The sequence below is a fragment of the Agelaius phoeniceus genome, chromosome 16 (assembly GCF_051311805.1).
Source record: "Agelaius phoeniceus isolate bAgePho1 chromosome 16, bAgePho1.hap1, whole genome shotgun sequence".
NCBI lineage: Eukaryota > Metazoa > Chordata > Aves > Passeriformes > Icteridae > Agelaius > Agelaius phoeniceus.
Window position 1 is genome coordinate 796,533 of NC_135280.1, and position 20,071 is coordinate 816,603.

A 20,071-nucleotide genomic window follows, 5' to 3' on the forward strand; every position below is an offset into this window, starting at 1 on the left:
GAGGCACACGATGGCTCCCAGGTCACCCCGTGGTGTCACAGGCTGGACCCTGGGATGAGCCCTGGGCATGGCTGCACTGGGCAGAGAATCACAGAACCCAGAATGGTCTGGGCTGGAAGGAATCCTAAAGCCCATCCAGTGCCACCCCTGCCATGGCAGGGACACTTTCCACTGTCCCAGGCTGCTCCAAGCCCTGTCCAACCTGGCCTGGGACACTGCCAGGGATCCAGGGGCAGCCACAGCTGCTCTGGGCACCTGTGCCACCCTCACAGGGAAGAACTTCCTCCCGATATCCAACATAAATCTCTCCTCTTTAAATTTACAGCCATTCCCTCTTGTCCTGTCACAACCTGCCTGTGTAAAAAGTTGCTCCTCATGGTTTTCCCAGGCCCCTGGTCCTGAGCAGTCCCGTGGGCACCATGCAGGTGGCTCAGAGCACAGGGAAAGGCCAAGTTCTGTGGGACACCTGCCTCTCAGCACCCCTGATGCTGCCAGCCCTGCCCGTCCCGTCAGCAGCGCCTGACGCCAGCGCCCTGCCCGGCCCCCGGCCTGCGCAGAGGCAGCAAAGATATCTCCCACCCACAGCTGAGGGGCTGCAAATTGCGTTGTGAGTGGGGGATTTTGCAGCCTTAATTGTGTTATTTTAACACAGCGTGTGTAGGTGTGAGCAGAGTGCACATGTACCGTTTCCTAGGCTTTGAACAAAGCGAGCTCCAACAGAAGCAAAGTCCATGTCAGATCGTGTTGGCCCCTGTGGGGCTGGAGGTGGGGACACCCCTGCAGCCTCTCCCTGCTCCATGAATGGGGTGTCAGCTCCAGGAGCGAGCTCGGGGCTCTGGCCTGCCCAGGGGTTCACTAAGGTTTGGGACCAATGAATTTGGTGACCTTGGAATCCTGCTCTGCAACTCACACTGCAGGGTCACAGCCTGGCACCCTGGCCAGGGCAGCCCGAGCTCTCCAGCTCCATCTCCTCTTCCTGTTCCCTGCTCTGTCCATCATCATCCTCCTGCTCCTGGACCCTCCTGCACTGGGCAAAGTAGAAACACATAAAAACCCCAGCCCACGCTGCAAACATTGTACAACTCTTGCAAGAAAAAAGCTGTCCTTGCAGACAAAAATGTCCTAACCTGGGATCTGTTGGGCTTTGTCCTCCCAAACCCAGCGATGAAAGCTCTGCTGCATTTAAATTGGCAAAGTGACAGGAAGTAAGTAGTCAGAAATAATCCCTAGCTGGATTAGGTTTTTCCTTGAAGGAAGAGAGGCTGAGACAAGGCGAGTTTGGGCCATTAGCGATGCAGGGAGGTGCTGCAGCCCTGCCCAGCCTTCACTGCACTCTCCTGCTCCCGGGGGCTGCCAGGGGATGAGGACTCCAGAGCCTTGGGCACATGTGTTCATCCTTCCCCACTCCTACGAGGGGATTATTTATATCTGCACCGCTTTGGAAGCGCTGGCTGCAATCCCCTGGCTCCAGCAGGGCTCCAGTGGTGAGGCTGGGCTGTCCCTGTGTGAGGAGCTGCCGGGGGTGCCAGCGATGCCACTCGTGCCACACCACAGGGCATGAGCTGGCTGGCTCGGTGCAACTCCCCACCAGCTCTGCTCTCCCTGCTGGATTTCCGACAGCCGAGTAGCAATAAAAATAGCAGGGCAGGAGCAGAAATCCATTCTGATTAAGCCTCTTTATTCTGAGAGATGCTGGGGGAGCAGGGGTGGCCGTGTGTGGGCCGGCCCCACGCACCTTCCGGGCCTGGGCGGCCACTCTGGCAGCAGCTGCTGCCCGGATCCGGGTGTTTGCCCACACTGGGGAAGTTCCTCCAGCCTTTTCCCCCTCCGTGCTGGCACTGAATCCCTGACAGGAGGGGCAGCCAGGTGGGGCTCAGTCCCTTCTCCCAGGGAACAAGGCACAGGACAAGGGGAAACAGCCGTGATTTGCACCAGAAGGTTTAAATTGGATATTTGGGGAAATTTCTTCACTGAAAGGGTTGCCAAGTGGCAGAGTCCCCGCAGCTGGAGGGGTTTAAAAGCCGTGCAGATGTGGCACAGGGATCATGGGGCAGTGCTGCAGGAGCAGTTGAACACGATGGGCTTGGAGAGCGTTTCCAAGCTGAGCGTGTCCATGATCCTTTTATTCCCTGGGCAGACAGAACAAGCAGAGCAGATGGAAGGGGATGGCACAGGACAGCAAGCATTGTGGCAGTGCCCCAGGGCTCCCACAGCCGCCCCATGGCCAGCAGGTCCCCATCTTCCCGAAGAGAATCCCTTCCCCAAGGTCAGACAAAGAGCAGCCTGCACGTGGAGCAGCCTGGGATGGGTGGAAGGACGGACAGGGAACAAAGGCATCTGTGGGCAGTGGTAGCCCAGAGGCAATAAGAGAACAAATAGCAGAAGATTAAACCCATTCTGCAGTCAGGTCCAGCCGGACCACGCTGAGCCACAAGGAAAGGTTCACTGCTGCTCCAGCCTGCCACAATTTAATTGATTTGATTTAAATCCTTTGAAGAAGGAGTGGATAAGGAATAATGAGGCAAACAGGATTGTAATGCAAATGAAAGAGATGAAAGATGGCTTCAGGGAGACGCTCTTGAAGGTCAGCGCCCAGTGCAGAGCTGCTGCTGGTCACTCGGTCCAGCACTACCGAGGCTGTGTTCCCTGGGTGCTTTGGTGGATGGAGGGATGGATCGGGACGCCAGCGCCAGGATGCCCGGCCTTCAATGCCCTCGCTCGGGGCAATGATCCGCGGGGAGGGTTTACCTGGCTGCCAGGGAGCCGCGTTCCCGCTGCCCGTGTCACGCTGGGTGAGCGCACCTCCTAATCGGGCTCCTCCAGATACTCCAATGGAGGCGCTAACTTCAGAATTAATTAACTTCACTATCAAAAGCTGAGTCATTTGTCACAATGGTTTTGTCATTAGCTCCCATAATTAAGGAAAGTGTCACAAAACCAAATGTTTCACTTACACAAGCCAGGAGAGGCAAAGCGCAGGAGCGTTCAACAGCAGAATGTCCGGGGAGGGGCTCAGCCAGGCACCCCAAAGCCCTGCCCTGGGCACCCCAAACCCCTGCCCTGGGCACCCCCAAATCCCCTGCCCTGGGCACCCCAAACCCCCGTCCTGGGCACCCCCAAACCCCTGCCCTGGGCACCCCCAAACCCCCGTCCTGGGCACCCCAAACCCCCGTCCTGGGCACCCCAAACCCCTGCCCTGGGCACCCCCAAATCCCTGACCTGGACTGGGGGTGAGGGGAGAGCAGGGGCTGGGGCTCGGGGGCACCGCCAGGGCTGCCCAGCCTGGAGCAGATGCCAGGGGGTGCCCGCAGTGCCAGGGGGTGCCCGCAGTGCCAGGGCTGGCTGAGCCGGGCATTTTCCCACCCCCAGGCGCACTGGGGTGTCCCTGGTGACCATCAGCCCCACGGGGTGGCAGAGACGAGGAGATTTTGCTGAAAGCTTGGCTAACGTCCCCAAAGACAGAGGAAGAAGCCCCTCCCGACGCACTCACCCGGTTCCACACGGACACAACCAGATTTCCTCGATAGATTCGGGCAGGGACAGGGAGTGCACTGGGCCAGGAGCCCCCCCAGCCCCCGGAGCCCCTGAGGGTGCCGGGGGCTCCCGGAGGGTCCCGACCCCCCTGCCCAGCGCCCACCTCTGCAGCCGCCCGGTGCCCCCAGCCCTGCCCGGTGCCCCTGCCCGGTGTCCCCAGCCCTGCCCAGTGTCCCCAGCCCGGTGCCCCCAGCCCGGTGTCCCCAGCCCTGCCCAGTGTCCCCAGCCCGGTGTCCCCAGCCCTGCCCAGTGTCCCCAGCCCGGTGCCCCCAGCCCTGCCCGGCTCCAGGGGCTGCAGCTGCTGCTCTGGGCGCCTCTCCGGCGGCCTCAGTAACTCGTTAAGCAGCAATTATCTGACAATTAACCCTCTCCGCTCCCCTCCGTGCCCCTTTCAGCGCCGCCTCCTCCCTGGGCGCTGCTCTGGGCCAGCTCCGGCCGCACGGCTGCGCACGGTTTTGACCAAAACCCTGAAACTGCCCGGCCTTTCCTGCTGTGCCAGAACTCGGTGCGGCCCCTGCGGGGCACCCCGGCCCCAGGACACCCCCACCCCACAGACTCGTGGGCAAAGGAAGCCAAGCTCTCAGGGTTTCTTTAAAATTAAATATTTTATTTTTTCATACATGCAGCAAATTGAATCAAGAGTATATGCCCATCTAAAAGGAGGTCTTCATGAGAACCGTTTGACAACACACAGCAGGTAGTCTAGGATGTAGAAAAGTCATCAAATACTTGCAGGTGAAATCAAATTCACAAACACAAACTCATCAACAATAAACATTTTTTCTTTTTTTTTTTTTTTTGCTTTTTTATTTTTTCCCTCCTTGTTTGAATTGCCACTTTGAATGTGATCAGAAATAAAGAGCTCAGGTGACACCCCCATGCATGGAGCCAGAGGCTGTGCTCACACAGCTGCTCCTGCCGCAGGGCAGAGGGAGCAGCTCTGGGCACCCTCCAGCTGCGATCCCAGCCTCTGGCACAGCCTGTCCCGTGTCCTGCGCTCCAACCCCCTCGGCTCCTCCCGGGTCACAGCTCTGGGACTCACAACCATCGGAGCACAGCCCTGCCCTGCTCTCCCCTCCCCTCTGCCTGCCTGGGCTGGCCATGCACAAACTCCCATTCATTTACTCATTAAATGGATTCCATCAATCAATAGCTGCTTTGGTGATGCCCTCATGACGAGCAGGGTGCTCAGAGCCCCGGCCAGGGCACACAGGCACAGCAGCAGCAGCTCCCAGCCAGAGCCAGTGGAGCTGTACCAGGAACGGGGGCTGGAGCTGCCCCAAGGGCTCAGCACAGCCCAGGAGGAGCTGTCTGATCCTCCCTGTCCAGGGGCAACCAGGGAGAGCCTGAGCCACTTACCTGCAGCACTGGGGTGTAATCCACGTGGGACAAAGGCAGCATGTGCCATCCTGTGCATGTCCTGCCAAGCCAGCCCCTCCTCTGCCCTCCCCCGGGGCTCTGGGTCCCCCTCTGCCACAGGGGCCCTGCCAGGCCCACTGAATCCAGAGCCCCCTCCCCTGCATCCCCAGCAGCTCCAGGCAGGGATTTCTTGGGCTGTCTCCACACACCTGAGGAGCACCTGGGGCCTGGGCACCTGGGCTCTCCCGAGGCTCTGAGCATCCTCCCAAAGCTCTGCTTTCCCCATCCAACAGTGAAGATTAAATCATCAAATGACACTAACAGTGACTCAACCCCTGTCACTCTGCCCTTCTTTGGAGGAATCCACACAGATCTGAGTGTCTGTGCAGAGCCAGCACATCCCACTGTAATCCCTCCACAGAAGACACAGGACATCTGGAAGTAAGTCCTGGAATAACTGTGGCAAGCAGCAGAACGGACAGTGGCAGGAATACTCAAGGTTTGAGTCCTGAGAAGGGGACCTGGCACTGGCCAAGCTCACCCTGGAGCGTGGATCTCAACCCCAAAGTGCCTCCAAAGCTGCCTGGTGCCACATCCCTGGTGCCACATCCCTGGTGCCACATCCCAGCTTCCCTGCAGGGCCCCTCCGAGCCACCCGCTCTGCTCAGCGTCCAGCAGCGCCTGCTCCATGCACCAGGGTCACCCCAGCAAGACACAGCAGCTCCAAACACAAAGCTGTGACTGTCCCACAGCTGCTCCTGCATTGTGCCCCTCAGCCCTGAGGCCTTCCAGCACATCCTGGACAGACCCAGGAGCACCCTCAGAGCCAAAGGTACGGAAATGAGAAACATTCACCACTGAAGTGATACAGATTCTGCAGCAGCAGCAGCAGCAGGTTTGAAGTCACAGGAACACACATGCTCTGTGGTCTGCAGAGGATGGCCCACGTCCTCAGGGTGTGCCAGGCTCAGGGAGCCCCCACCAGCCCCTGACCCCTGGGCCTCGCCTGCTGCAGAGCCCCTCGTGAGCCCCCTCCTCGATCTGGCACAATTTGCAGTTTTTCTGGGTTTGGTTTGGGTTCCTCCAGCCCAGGGCAGGAGCCGAGGCCACAGGCTCAGCCCTCACCCCCAGCAGGCACAGGACAGTGCCCGTGGCTGGGTGACAGGGAGGGGACACTCATCCCCTGGCAGCGCCTCAGCTGCTGGCAGCCTCTAGTTCTCAAGGAATCATTAAAAGAAAAAAATAATTTCCAAAGCTCGAGTTTCATGTTTATAAAAGATCTACAAACTAGAATTTCCTCTACAGAATTCCTCGTGATTGATAAAATCCCCCCCATTTCCCAGGGGCCTGGAGGAATGGCTGCATCCAGCAGAACCAGGGCTGGCTCAGAAAACACACCTGGGCTTCTGCAAAGCACTGTGGGAACAGGGTGACAGGGCCTGGGGGATGCTCACCTGGGGCTCAGCCTCTGCCAACCCAACAGTCAGCCAGGGTCACCCACTGGCTGCCACTGATGGGCAGTGCCTGCCTGTTCCTGCCCTCCTCTGCCTGCTCCTGCCCTCCTCTGCCTGTTCCTGCCCTCCTCTGCCTGTTCCTGCCCTCCTCTGCCTGCTCCTGCCCTCCTCTGCCTGTTCCTGCCCTCCTCTGCCTGTTCCTGTCTCCTCCTGCCTGCTCCTGCCCTCCTCTCCCTGCTCCTGCCCTCCTCTGCCTGCTCCTGTCCTCCTCTGCCTGTCCCTGCCCTCCTCTGCCTGCTCCTGCCCTCCTCTCCCTGCTCCTGTCCTCCTCTGCCTGTCCCTGCCCTCCTCTGCCTGCTCCTGCCCTCCTCTGCCTGCTCCTGCCCTCTTCTCCCTGCTCCTGCCCTCCTCTGCCTGCTCCTGCCCTCCTCTCCCTGTTGCTGCCCTCCTCTCCCTGTTCCTGCCCTCTTCTCCCTGCTCCTGCCCTCTTCTCCCTGCTCCTGCCCTCCTCTGCCTGCTCCTGCCCTCCTCTCCCTGTTCCTGCCCTCTTCTCCCTGTTCCTCCCTGCTCCTGCCCTCCTCTGCTTGCTCCTGCCTGTTCCTGCCCTCCTCTTCCTTCTCCTGCCCTCCTCTCCCTGTTCCTGCCCGTTCCTGCCCTCTTCTGCCTGCTCCTGCCTGTTCCTTTCTGTTTCTGCCCTTCTCTGCCTGTTCCTGCTTGCTCCTGCCCTTATCTCCCTGCTCCTGCCCTTATCTCCCTGCCCCTGCCTGCTCCTGCCTGTTCCTGCCCTCCTCTGCCTGCTCCTGCCCCATCTCTCCTGCCCCTCCTCCCTGCTGTCCTCTCCTGCCCTCACCTGCCCACCCCTGCCTTCTCCCTCCTGTGCTTGCTCCCTCCTTCCTGCTCCTGCCTTCCCCTGCCCTCCCACAGGCCATGGCTCTGCCTCACAAGCAGCTGCTGGAATTGTCTCTTCTCACTCAGAATTTTTAAAAAATTATTACTGACTAAAACCCCCAGGAATTTGGTGGGAATCAGGGGAATCAAGATGTCTGTGGAATCCATGGGTTTGGAGCCTGGAAGAGAATAGCAGAGGGTGGAAAGTAGAAAAGTTTCCGTTATAAATAGCCCTCAGTGCAGCCCTTTGGTCCTGGGCGTGTTTTCAGTTGGTAAATTGTAAACCAAGAATATAAATGTGTTTTGTTTTGGCAGAATATTAATATCCTTTACAGAGCTGTTACATCTCAACAGCGTCTCTGAAAGATTTATGCGAGTGCTGACAGAGCGTATCAAAACTGCAAACTGTTCCAGATGTTACAAAAACCCCCCACCTTTCACTTAGAAAAAGGTTTGCTCTGATTTACAAGAACTGGCATGGGAGCGGTTGGGAGTTGCGATGCCCGAGGCAGGGAAGGCAGATGGTGGGAGCTGGGCTGACCCTATGGACAATGCATTGGGAAATAGAGGTCTAGAAGCAGATTTTTCCACACTGATCAAATATATCCATGTCTTGAACAAAAGGCTCCTCTAAGACAAGCTCACACTCATCGCAAGCTTCAGCACAACGCTTTAAGCGATCAACCATGCTTAGCATTCCACAGCAACGCTTTGGGACTAGCTGGGCCGCCGGGATCTCAGCGTCCCGCTGCGAAAATTACAGAGACCGTAGCGGTTTGGAATATTTCTGTTTAAAAACTCTATTAGTCACCACCAACTATAGTTCCTAGAAGTATCACTGACCGGTAACTGGCACCCCGGACACCTCCGGTAGGGAAGCCAAGCTAGCGAGTGGCACGGACACGGAGAGGCTCCGGGGAGAAGCGGCCGGCGAGTTTGGCGGGAGGGGACGTGTGTCTGCACTGCTAATCCCGGAAGACTAGTGTCCTATGTACAGGGCCACCTGGCGTGGGACAGCGAGGACAGGGCTGCGCCGCGACTACACGTTAATGACAAACTCGGGGTTGGTGTAGGAGAAGCCAGCAAACTCGTTCTGGTCCAAGTTCATGATGAAGAGTTTGTCCGTGGGCGTCAGCTCCACCGGCTGCCGGGTGAACTCTTTGTCGAAGTTGGAAGTGTCGCGTTTGTCCTTCTGTTAAATGGAAAGCACAGAGTTAATCTGGGGAAGGAGCCAGGCACCAGAGGTGACTGCACCACCAGAGGTGACTGCACCACCAGAGGTGACAGCACCACCAGAGGCGACAGCACCCAAGGGTGCAGCTGGGGGGAGCCACACTGTCCTTGGGGAGCTGTCCCCAAGGGAGCCGTGCTGTCCCCAGGGAGCTGCACTGTCCCCAAGGGAGCTGCACTGTCCCCAAGGGAGCTGCGGTGTCCCCAAGGGAGCTGTGCTGTCCCAGCACTCCACGCCGCTTTCTCAAGCTGCCCCCGAGCAGGAACTCACAGCCCTGTAGAACAGAAGCAGCCCCGCACCACCAGCAGGAAGAGGAGAACACCAGTTTAACACGCCTGAAACACACGAGCAGGACACAGAGGGAGAGGTGAGAGTTGTGTTGGGAAGGGAGCACCCCTCCTGTCCTGTTTGCTGCGGGAGAGAGAGAGCACAGAGCAGTTCTCAGCATGCAGAATCCCCACTGCAACCAGAGCTCGGCACTGCACAGGAGGAAGGAGCCTGGAGGAAGTAACATGCCTCGAAATGGCAGCAACAGTCACTACCATGTCAAAATTTGCACAAAATAATCAGCTGTAAGAGCTCTTTCTGCTTTAAGCTTGATTTTTGAATGATGCCGTGATATGGTGTTAAGCAACACTGGTTCATTGATGGAGGATGTGATTTGCTCCAGGGCTGTACAGAGAGAAAACACACAGCACTTCAAAACCTCTGAGAAGGAAAATTCCACATATGCAACATTTTCTCCTTGCAATTTCTTAAGGAGAACAACTTTGCAGCTACACCCAAGCCAAAAAAGGGAAAGAAAGGACGTTAGTGTCAGGATTAGCACTGGGAACCTGCTATCAGCACTGCGGAGCCAGCGCCGGGAGCGCGTGGGCTGCTCTTGTAAACCCTGCAGATCACAGAGCGCCTGCCTCGGGGCTGTCCTGCTGTGGGAGGTGACACAGCCGTGGCTGGAGGGTGACTGAGCACTGAAGGTACAGCACAAGCACCCCAGGTCCTTCGCCCACAGTGACCAGTGGTGGAGGGACACTGCGGCCAGGAGCTGGCTCTGCTCTGCCTCCTTACTGAAGCCACCAGGGACAAAAGGCTTCTCCAGCCCTTCTTCCATGTCCCCATACAGGAGAGACCCCAACTCCCTGCTGGAGGTGGCCTTCCCCTGCTGTAACACAGCTAGGACCCTGTCAGCCTTGCAGAAACTGTATTTGTTTTCTGTTTTTCCCAGACTTTGCCTTTGAAGTGTGGCCTCACCACGCCAGGCCCTTGCTGAGCTCTGCTGCACCAGGATTTCCAACCCTGGATTAATCTGCCAGCTTGAATTGAGGGAAGTAACTGCGGGGGGCATGCAGGTCCTGCACCCCATCCCACCCCCATGGCTGAGCTCCCACTGCTGTTCTGGGGAAGGAGCTGCAGGAGAGATGCTGTGTCCTCCCTGCAGCCCCTCCTGGCCACTGGGACACTGGGGCACCTTCATGCCTCGAGCAGGAGCACAGCAAGGACATAGAGCCAGGTTTTTCTGCCAGCCTGGACAGGCCAGGGGCACCACACTGCAGCTGGACTGAGCCCTGGGAGATGAGCCAGCAGTGATTCAGGACCTCTGGGGATGCTTGCAGATTCCACTTGCCCCAGCAGACATCCCATCAGGACAGCTTCAGCCTTGGGGAGGAAGATCAGGAAAAGCCAAGGACGATGGAGCAGAGACGAGGTGGGAAGAAAACAGGTCTGGATGGAGCTCAAGGAGCCGAGAGAGGAGAAGCAGAAGAGGCAGGAGGAGAGGCAGGCTGTGGCTGTGCTGTCAGGCTGTGAGCACAGGGAGATGTTCCCCAGGGCACCGGTGTCTGCAGCTCCCAGCTGGGCCCTGGGCACCAGCGTCCCTCCAGGGCTCCTCTTTCCACCACAGAGAAGGAAGGAGATGTGGATTTGGGGGCACAGAGCAGGAGCAGGGAGCAGACAGGTGACAGGGTCAACTTCAGATGCAGAGTTCTGCAGGCAAAGGGTGAAGCAGTGGGAATGTGAGGACAAGCCCACCTCGATGGCAGCAGGGTGCCCCAGGGTGCACTCGGGGTCTCTCTGTGGAAAGCTGCCCAAGGCTCCTGGAGAGTTCTGAGATCACCACGTGGTTCCTGAAGGCCACATCCATCCAAAGCAACGTGGGCCAGGGCAGCACTGTCCTACCAAGCCAGGAGCTTCTCCTGAGCAGGAAAGCTTTGGGATGCTGCAAAGGGAATGACACATCCACATGTGACTGGTGCAGGTTGCCACCATGGTCCCCAGCCCTCGGGAGTGCTCAGTCTGGGAGCCCTGGAGTGGGAAAAACCTCCTGCTGCTGCTTTGGGCAGCAGAAAGCTCTGGGAGAGGCTGCAATGTGCCCGGGAGGGGGCTCAGGGCAGCCCACTCCCCTGCACTGCCCTCTCCAGCTGCCCCCACTCCCTGGGGCCTTGGCTGGAGGCTGAGCACAGCAAGGTGTGGGTTGCTGGAGCCTTACCTTGAATTCTGCCTGAACTGGTGGCAATTTGGCCTCTGTCAAGATGATGAACAATCTCCTGGGAGCAGGCAGGGAACGGCTGTGTGAGTCTCATGGAGACAGGGGAGCCAGGGGACAATCAGGGCTGACAGTGCCTCCAGCGATGGGTGAAATGGCTCTGGGAGGTGGCGAGGAGCACAGCAGGAGCACAGGGAGGGGCACAGCCACATGAGGGGCACACTGTGGTGTGGCGGTGGCACGGTGTGGCACTGCCCAGGCACGGCTGGCCTGGAGCAGCATTTCTGCCTGGCCCAGGGCTGGGGATCCTCCCACAGAGCCCCCTCACCGCAGCAGAGCTCCAGCTCCTCTCGGAACAACCTTGCAGTGGCCGAACTTGGCAGCGGCCGATTCCCAGAGCGGCAGGGAGGTTAACAGCAGCCTGTAGTCCCTCTTGAGCTGCAAGTGCCAATGGCTTCCACCAAGTGCTCCTGGGAGAGCAGGGATGGATGGATGGATGGATGGATGGATGCATGGATGGAGGGATGGATGCATGGATGGAGGGATGGATGGATGGAGGGATGGATGGAGGGATGGATGGAGGGATGGATGGATGGATGCATGGATGGATGGATGGATGGATGCATGGATGGATGGATGGATGGATGGATGGAGGGATGGATGGATGGAGGGATGGATGGATGGATGGATGCATGGATGGATGGATGGATGGATGCATGGATGGATGGATGGATGGATGGATGGAGGGATGGATGGATGGAGGGATGGATGGATGGATGGATGGATGGATGATGGATGGATGATGGATGGATGGATGGATGGATGCATGGATGGAGGGATGGATGGATGGATGGATGGATGGATGGATGGATGGATGATGGATGGATGATGGATGGATGGATGCATGGATGGATGCATGGATGGAGGGATGGATGGATGGATGGATGGATGGATGGATGGATGGATGGATGGATGCATGGATGGATGGATGCATGGATGGAGGGATGGAGGGATGGATGGATGCATGGATGGATGGATGAGTCACGCCGGGCTCTGCAGCTCGGGGAGTGCGAGGCGATGCTGCAGCTCAGGGCGCTGCCAGGGATGTGCTGTGCCGGCCCTGGACCGTCCTTAGTGCTGTGTCCTCATCCTGGACCGTCCTTAGTGCTGTGTCCTCAGCCCAGACTGTCCTTCCTGCTGTGTCCCCAGCCTGGACCATCCTTCCTGCCGTGTCCTCACCTCTGACCGTCCTTCCTGCCGTCTCGTCATCCCGGACTGTCCTTCCTGCCGTGTCCTCATCCCGGACCATCCTTCCTGCTGTGTCCTCATCCTGGACCGTCCTTAGTGCTGTGGCCTCAGCCTGGACCATCCTTCCTGCCGTGTCCTCATCCCGGACTGTCCTTCCTGCCGTGTCCTCACCTCTGACCGTCCTTCCTGCCGTCTCGTCATCCCGGACTGTCCTTCCTGCCGTGTCCTCATCCCAGACTGTCCTTCCTGCCGTGTCCTCATCCTGGACTGTCCTTCTTGCCCTGTTCTTATCCTGGTCTGTCCTTCCTGGCCTCACCCACTCACACCAGCTCCTTCCCCGGCCATGTGGAGCCCAGAGCAGTGGGCGCTGCTGCAGGAGGGTGCGGGCAGTCGCTCCTTCCTGGATGATGCTTCCAGTACATCCCAGCTCAGATTTTTGGGACAAACCGAGGGAGAACGAGGGGCGGCTCCACCGCCGCCACTGAGCCAGCATCCCCCAGCAGCCAGGGCGGCTTCCAGCCCCGGCTGTCGGCAGGAATCAGCTCGCTGAACTGCAGAAACTCATTATTGCCAAACACAGGCAGGTTTCTGGGGGGGGTTTTCTTACTTTTTATTTTATCATCGGTATCAGAAAAAAATAAATTTGGCACATTACAAATCAAGCAGATTGATACAGTGACAGCCCACGAACATCTGCAAGGGTATAAAAGGAAGCAGCGTGATTGTTGTCCTTTCAAGAGAAACTTACCCTTCCTGAAATGTTTCCTTTGATGCCAGAAACAAAACTCGGGCCATTTTTAAGGATAGAAGTACCCGTTGAAACAAGCTTTTTTACACCCTTCATAGTTTTTTTTACACCCTTCATCAGAAGGTTTTTTTTACACCCTTCATATCAGAATTCACAATACTGGTCAGAGTTAAGTACCTCCCCTTTGGGTCAATACCATTTTTGACACATTTAAAGCACAGGTAACAAACTCCATCAATGGCTTTGGCATTTGAGAAGAAGAAAAAGCTTTGCTATGGAATGGATGTTGGTGGTGTTTACTAGGGTGACCAAGGATTCAAAGGCAGCTCTTCCAAATTTCCCATTTACCATGGGATGTTTGCTTTGATTTTAAAAAATGCTACTTAGAAACTGCACAATCAGGAGAAATCTTTGCCAATGGCAGCTCTGCCTTCCCCAATAACTTATCCCACTGCTGGGGACCCAGCCAGCCCAAAGCATCTGTGCAGGGAAGGGGAGCTGTGGTGGGGCTGGACACACAGCAGGACATGGCCACAATAGAGCCAGAACCAGCACCTTGGCTCTCCTGAGCTTTTGGGAGGAGAGACACTCTGGGGAACGGTTTCATTAAAAACACTTACTTGCCACTAAGGCTAAGAAGGCTAAATATTAAATTTTCATGGTTATTTCAAACACTAGAAAAAGGAAAGAGCAGGAATTAAAGCACATGATGAAGGGATTTTTCCCAGTTGTCACCATGTCTCCGTTTTCGTTCTGTCACCCACTGAGCTGTTCCCATTTTTCCAAACAAAATGTTGCAAAAGCCCATTTGCAGCATTTCTTGCGCATCGCTCCCCTCCAGCAACACCCCAAGTAACAGGAAGACACTTGAGATATGGTCACTCTAGTAAGGAACTAAAGCAAGCCCATGGATGCGAGTTCTGCAATGGAATGTGTCACCACAACAGCAGCCGGGACCCGATGACAGGCGCAGGGATGAGATCTGCACAGCAGCTTAGCTCTTGGCTTGAGGCTTAAAAAACTCTGAGTTAACAAAGGAAAATCCTTCGAATTCTGACTGGTCAATGTTCCCGACGACTTCCTGGTCGGGAGGAGTTAGCACGGGCGGGTGCCGGGTGAAAAACCGGTCGAAGTTTTCAGCATTGCGTCCGCACTATGGGAGGAGAAAAGAACGGAGGTGGGTGGGGCGGGAAGGTGGCATCGGCTGCACCGCGGGAAAAGGGGCAGAGCACACCTGGTTAGTCACGGGGCACGGCCTGGCACGGCATAGCATGGCATGGCACAGCAGGGCATGGCATGGCACGGCATAGCGTGGCATGGCACGGCATGGCACAGCATGGCATGGCATGGCACAGCATGGCACGGCATGGCACAGCAGGGCATGGCATGGCACAGCATGGCATGGCACAGCATGGCACGGCATGGCACGGCATGGCACAGCAGGGCATGGCACGGCATAGCATGGCATGGCACAGCATGGCATGGCATGGCACGGCACGGCACGGCATGGCATGGCACAGCATGGCACGGCATGGCACGGCATGGCACGGCATGGCACGGCATGGCACGGCAGGGCATGGCAGGGCACAGCATGGCACGGCATGGCATGGCATGGCATGGCATGGCACAGCATGGCACGGCATGGCATGGCATGGCACGGCATGGCACGGCATGGCCAGGGCCGGCAAACCCCGCTGTGCCACGGAACGCCGCAGGAATGAGAGGGGCTGTGATGGCTCACAGGGGTGCTCCTGCCCACACACACCTGGCACCTGCCCAGGGGCATCTCCCCTTCTCAGGGGGTTTCCAGGAGCAGGAGGCTCCCATCATGGCTGCACTGCTCAGAGGTTTCCTCCTGCTCGAGGAGAGGACAAGACCCATCCCAGGCCAGGCTGGACAGGGCTTGGAGCAGCCTGGGGCAGGGGAAGATGTCCCTGCCATGGCAGGGTGGCACTGGAGGGGATTTAAGGTCCCTTCCAACCCAAAGCAGTCTGGGATTCCATGGTTCTGACTCCAGAGCTGTCCCTTCCCTACAGCCCAGTCAGACCACAATGGGCCACAGCCTCATGGTCCCCAGAGCTGCCAAACCTGATTTAATTACCTTAGCAATCAAAACAAGGGTGCTGTAGTTTCCCAGGCTGCAAACCCTGGTTTAAGGGAATAACAATGGCAGCAGCAGCTGGGATCAGGTGGAGGCCAGGTCACTGCACAGCCACAGAGCAGGCTCCATCCCTGCCTGTCACCCCCGTGTCACATCCCCACAGCTGGCATGGGGCACTCTGCTCCAAGGGCTGGCCACTGTCCCTCCTGTCACACACAGCCAGTGCTCTGCAGGCTCTGGTTCCTCAGGAGCTGCTCAGGCAGCACCTCCCAATGCCCTGGGCAGCAGCTCCCAATGCCCTGGGCAGCAGCTCCCAATCCCCTTGGGCAGCAGCTCCCAATCCCCTGGGCAGCAGCTCCCAATCCCCTTGGGCAGCAGCTCCCAATCCCTTGGGCAGCAGCTCCCAATCCCCTTGGGCAGCAGCTCCCAATCCCCTGGGCAGCAGCTCCCAATGCCCTGGGCAGCAGCTCCCAATCCCTTGGGCAGCAGCTCCCAATGCCCTGGGCAGCAGCTCCCAATGCCCTTGGGCAGCAGCTCCCAATGCCCTGGGCAGCAGCTCCCAATGCAGCAGCTCCCAGTCCCTTGGGCAGCAGCTCCCAATCCCCTTGGGCAGCAGCTCCCAATGCCCTGGGCAGTAGCTCCCAATCCCCTTGGGCAGCAGCTCCCAATGCCCTTGGGCAGCAGCTCCCAATGCCCTTGGGCAGCAGCTCCCAATGCCCTTGGGCAGCAGCTCCCAGTGCCCCAGGCCTCTCTCCCCCTGCCCCAGGGAGAACCCACGCTCCAAGCACTGCCACAATTTTTCCTGGGCATTTAACTTTCATTTGTTAAGTAAACAGATTTGCATTTTTAATAAACATCAGACTAAATGTAATAAAATATTAATGACAAATACATGCAGAAGTCAATGTTTCCCAATTCCTTCCTCTGCTCAGAGCTTTCAGGGAAGACAACATGAATATCCATCAGCCTCTGATGGGCTGCTCCTCTGGCAGCTCCTGAACGTCCTTATAGCCCCAAGAGAGACCCTTGTTCTCCTCAAACCTCTACACAAAGCTCAAGGGACAATGTTTGAGTGGACTGAACTCCAGCTCCAGCCCTCCAGTGTGGGCACTGTGCTACCCTTGGCTTGGTAACACCACATCTTTACATTTCCAGTCTGGCTTGGTTAAGCTCCAGCTCCCCAAAGCCTGAGCTCAGCAGGGCTGGACCCAGCAGAGCCCAGGGCACACCCAGAGCCCCTGGCAGCCCCAGCAGAGCCCAGGGCACACCCAGAGCCCCCCAGAGCCCCCTGGCAGCCCCAGCAGAGCCCAGGGCACACCCAGAGCCCCCCAGAGCCCAGTGCAGACAGGCAGGGCAGCAGATGGGCAGTGCCATGTCAGACAGCCCTGCCTGCCTTGTGGCTACAGAGAAATCTGCTGCCTTAGGAAAAAAAATAAAAATGAAAAAACCCAAACCAGCAACCCCCTCAGAAGGATTGGAAAATTAATCCTGATGAGAGGCTGCCAGTTATTGGAATAGGAAGCAGAAATATATTTTAATATGCATATTGGCAAGCAAGGATTTCTCACTATCATGCAATGAGGTAAGAATATGTGGATGGAAAATTTGAAAAGTTGCATCTACCCATGGTATTTCCTGCCCTGCTGTGTGGAATTTATGGCCTTTCTGTTTGGATGCAGATAAAATGGATGGCTAAATTCAATACTTTCAAGTTGAAAACTGTCTTTGAGTTTCTAGAGGGCACATCCAAGGCCTGGAGGAGGTGAGTGCCAGGCTCCAGCTTTGGGCCAGCCCTGGCTGAGGGAAGCAGGGGGGATCCTGCTGCTCAGTCCTGCTGCTCCAGGCAGGAAAGGTCCCTGTCTGCACGGGCACCTTCTCTACAGCGTCCCAAACTGAGCTCCTGCTCAGTGCACACAGATGCCATATGCAATTTGACATTTATCTAAAGCCATCTAGTGAAAAAATGTCCTCCTTTTAGTCTGGTATTAACGTACAGTCATCACTCCACCCTGCCTGGAGAAAGGGGGAGGGTGGGAATGTATCTGACATAAATCCCGGTGTGTCCTGCCCAGTATTTATAGGCAGCACAGAATGGCTTTTCCTCCTGAGCTGCAGAAATAAACCTGTCAGCTCCAGAGATGGCCTTGTGTTTAATCACCTCCCTGCTTGATTCCAAATAGAGACAAAAGGCACAATGAAACATTTGCCACTGATCCCTGGGATGCAGTCAAGGACCACAAGGGGCTGAGGATGCTGCTGCCTCCCACCCTCACTCCGTGCCAAGGGGAGGTGCTGGACACCCTGCATTTCCCAGGGTTTGGTCCCAAACGGGCACAGCCACAACCCCACCGGCCTTGCAGGCACCTCCTGGGCAAGCCTGACCTTCCTGGGGCTGCTCTGGCTCCCTGCTGCACCCTGGGCACCATCAGGGCTCTCCTGGCCGTCCCATTTAGGGGAATCTGGGTCACAGCACAGCCCTGGGGCCACACTGGGGGTCCCTGTGCTGGTCAGGGGGACAGGGGGGCCTTTCACTGTGTCTGGCTCTGGTCTGGGATGCTGCAGCTCATCCCTTTATCCCTGCTGCTCCCAAAGGGAGCATCCTCTGCTAGGGAAAAGCCCAATTTCTGCCTCATACACTGAGAACAGAGGCTGAAGAGTCTGGGAAATCCCAAAATCTTCAAGGGCCCTGGGTCTCCCAGAGCAAATCCTGCCAGCATTACCAGAGGTGTTTAACCTCAGCACATCCACCTGCCCAATGCCAGCCCCTCAATCCTTAAATCCCATCTAATTAGGAAATCACTTATGCAAACATCACCCTGTACAGGCTGAACTAAGGCCACAAACCCCTGTGCACAGAGCTGGTGTTTTTACACATCCAGGTCTGTAAGTGGCCTTTCAATATTAATTAACTCCGAGCAGTTAGGGGGAAATTAATTTATGCAATTAAAAATTATTAGATTAAAAGCCATTTTTTTTAACCCCCCATGCTGTTGTGAATAATCCTGGGCTCTGCTGTGTGATTTCAGTGCTTTCAAAATGAGACTTTTCAAATCACTAGGCTTTATGTAAAGTAAAGGAGTAATTAGATACCAAAAACAATAATTATCTCAACGAGAGACAGGGAGAGCAGGGAAGTGTAAACACACTCCCAGGGTAGCTGCAGACCCAGGAAAGGAATTGTTATGCACCAGCCAGAGCAGGGAGCAGCCAAGCAGAGCCCCACGTCAGAACCACCAAAGACAAGCCAGCCCCTGATCTGTCTTGTTCCTGACTCTGTGATAAAGGTTAATCAAGCACAAAGCAACACAGGAGCTCCTGGGAATTGAGGAATTGGCTCTGAGCTCCGGCCAGGAGCCTCCATCCACTGCTGTCAGTGGGAAATGATGGAGCTTTGGGGAGGGCTGTGCATCCCTCCCCCAGCAGCAGCACTGGGCAGGCACTGAGAGCCCCCCAGCACCCCCTGTGCCCCCACCCCAAACTGCAGAGGGGCCCCAGGAGCACAGGGACGTGGCCAGAGGGTCTGTGGCTGCTGCTGCAGGGCACAGGGGCTCTGTGGGAGCAGGAGGGGCTGGGAAGCTGAGCCCCCAGCTCCCATCACACATGGACTCATGGTGCCCCCAGCTCTCATCAGACATGGACTCACGGTGCCCCCAGCTCCCATCACACATGGACTCACAGTGCCTCTGAGGAACACAACAAACCTGGACACAATGTGGGGAGCTGAGCCCCCAGCTCCCATCAGACACCGACTCATGGTGCCCCCAGCTCCCATCAGACACCGACTCATGGTGCCCCCAGCTCCCATCAGACATGGACTCACAGTGCCTCTGAACAGCAAAACAAAGCTGGACACAATCTGGGGAGCTGAGCCCCCAGCTCCCATCAGACACCGACTCATGGTGCCCCCAGCTCCCATCAGACATGGACTCATGGTGCCTCTGAGGAACACAACAAACCTGGACACAATGTGGGGAGCTGAGCCCCCAGCTCCCATCAACCATGGACTCACGGTGCCCCCAGCTCCCATCAGACATGGACTCACAGTACCTCTGAACAGAAAATGAGCCTGGACACAATCTGGGGAGCTGAGCCCCCAGCTCCCATCAGACATGGACTCACAGTGCCTCTGAGCAGCAAAACAAAGCTGGACACAATCTGGAGGGGGCTCTGCTCCCCTTGGCTGCTGTCCCCAGGGCTGAGCATGCACTGCAGGAGGGCAAGGCTGGGGACAGGTGGGGGCTGACTCCCAGCCCTCATTTGCATCTTATTCCTTATTTTGAAGCTCTGGATACAGACAATTACTGCAGCCTGACCTTTACAGACGCTAACTATGAAAAAAATAAAAGGAAAACAAAATGGACTCAAGCCAAGGAGAAGAGCCAGGCCAGCACCAGCCCTGTGTGCAGCAGCACTGGCTGTGGTGTGGCCACCAGGGCAATGACAGTCACAAACACTGGGCACATGTCCCCTGTCACCCCCAGACCCTCTGTGCAGTGTCCAAGCCCCACTGCCACCCCTGCTGCTCTGCCCTGTGCTGGCACCACAGAAACAGCTTTTTCCAGCACTGCTGGAGAAATATCAGCTATCAGCAGGCACCTGAGTTGTCTTAATCCTCCCTAAATCCCAAATCAGCTGCTGTTAATCTCCCTGTCCTATCAAACAGGGAATTTTCCGGGTGCCAGCTGCTGGGGGAAGTGACAGCCAGCAGCTTACACCAGGGCTGGTGTCACAGGGATTTCTGGAGGAAGGAGACATTTAAAACAGGACAAAATTTGCACAGTTTAAAGCAGCAGAGCAGTAAGAAAGTGCTTTTGATGGAATTCAGTTGTTTTTCTCTGTAAAGCACCAAACAGCAATGCTGTGCCCCTGCCCAGGGCAGGCAGTGACACTGGGGCCCTGCTCAGGAGGACAGAGATGGGAGGAGGGGACACAGCAGCAGCAGCTTCACTGGGAGATGGACACAGAGGTGGGAGATGGCAGCAGCCATGGCTTCAGGAGACAGGCACTTGTGCAGAGTGACCCCATG

General features: G+C 56.9%; 1 protein-coding gene across 4 annotated transcripts in view; it reads right to left on the bottom strand.

The window, feature by feature from the left end:
* Positions 1 to 4,120: 4,120 nt before the first annotated feature.
* PRKCB (protein kinase C beta) overlaps positions 4,121 to 20,071 on the bottom strand; it is a 96,739-nt gene continuing 80,788 nt past the window's right edge. Inside the window, exons 17-20 of one of the 4 annotated variants that reach the window (XM_077186666.1) lie at positions 6,942 to 8,427; positions 6,872 to 6,881; positions 6,522 to 6,561; positions 4,121 to 6,421 (exon numbers count right to left, since the gene is read on the bottom strand). In XM_077186666.1, the coding sequence (XP_077042781.1) occupies positions 8,275 to 8,427 (153 nt within the window). In that variant the 3' untranslated portion in view covers positions 4,121 to 6,421; positions 6,522 to 6,561; positions 6,872 to 6,881; positions 6,942 to 8,274. Of the gene's footprint in view, positions 6,562 to 6,791; positions 6,802 to 6,871; positions 6,882 to 6,941; positions 8,428 to 12,781; positions 14,098 to 20,071 lie in introns of those variants that run through there. The other 3 variants (XM_077186665.1, XM_054643481.2, XM_054643480.2) reach the window with 3 other exon arrangements.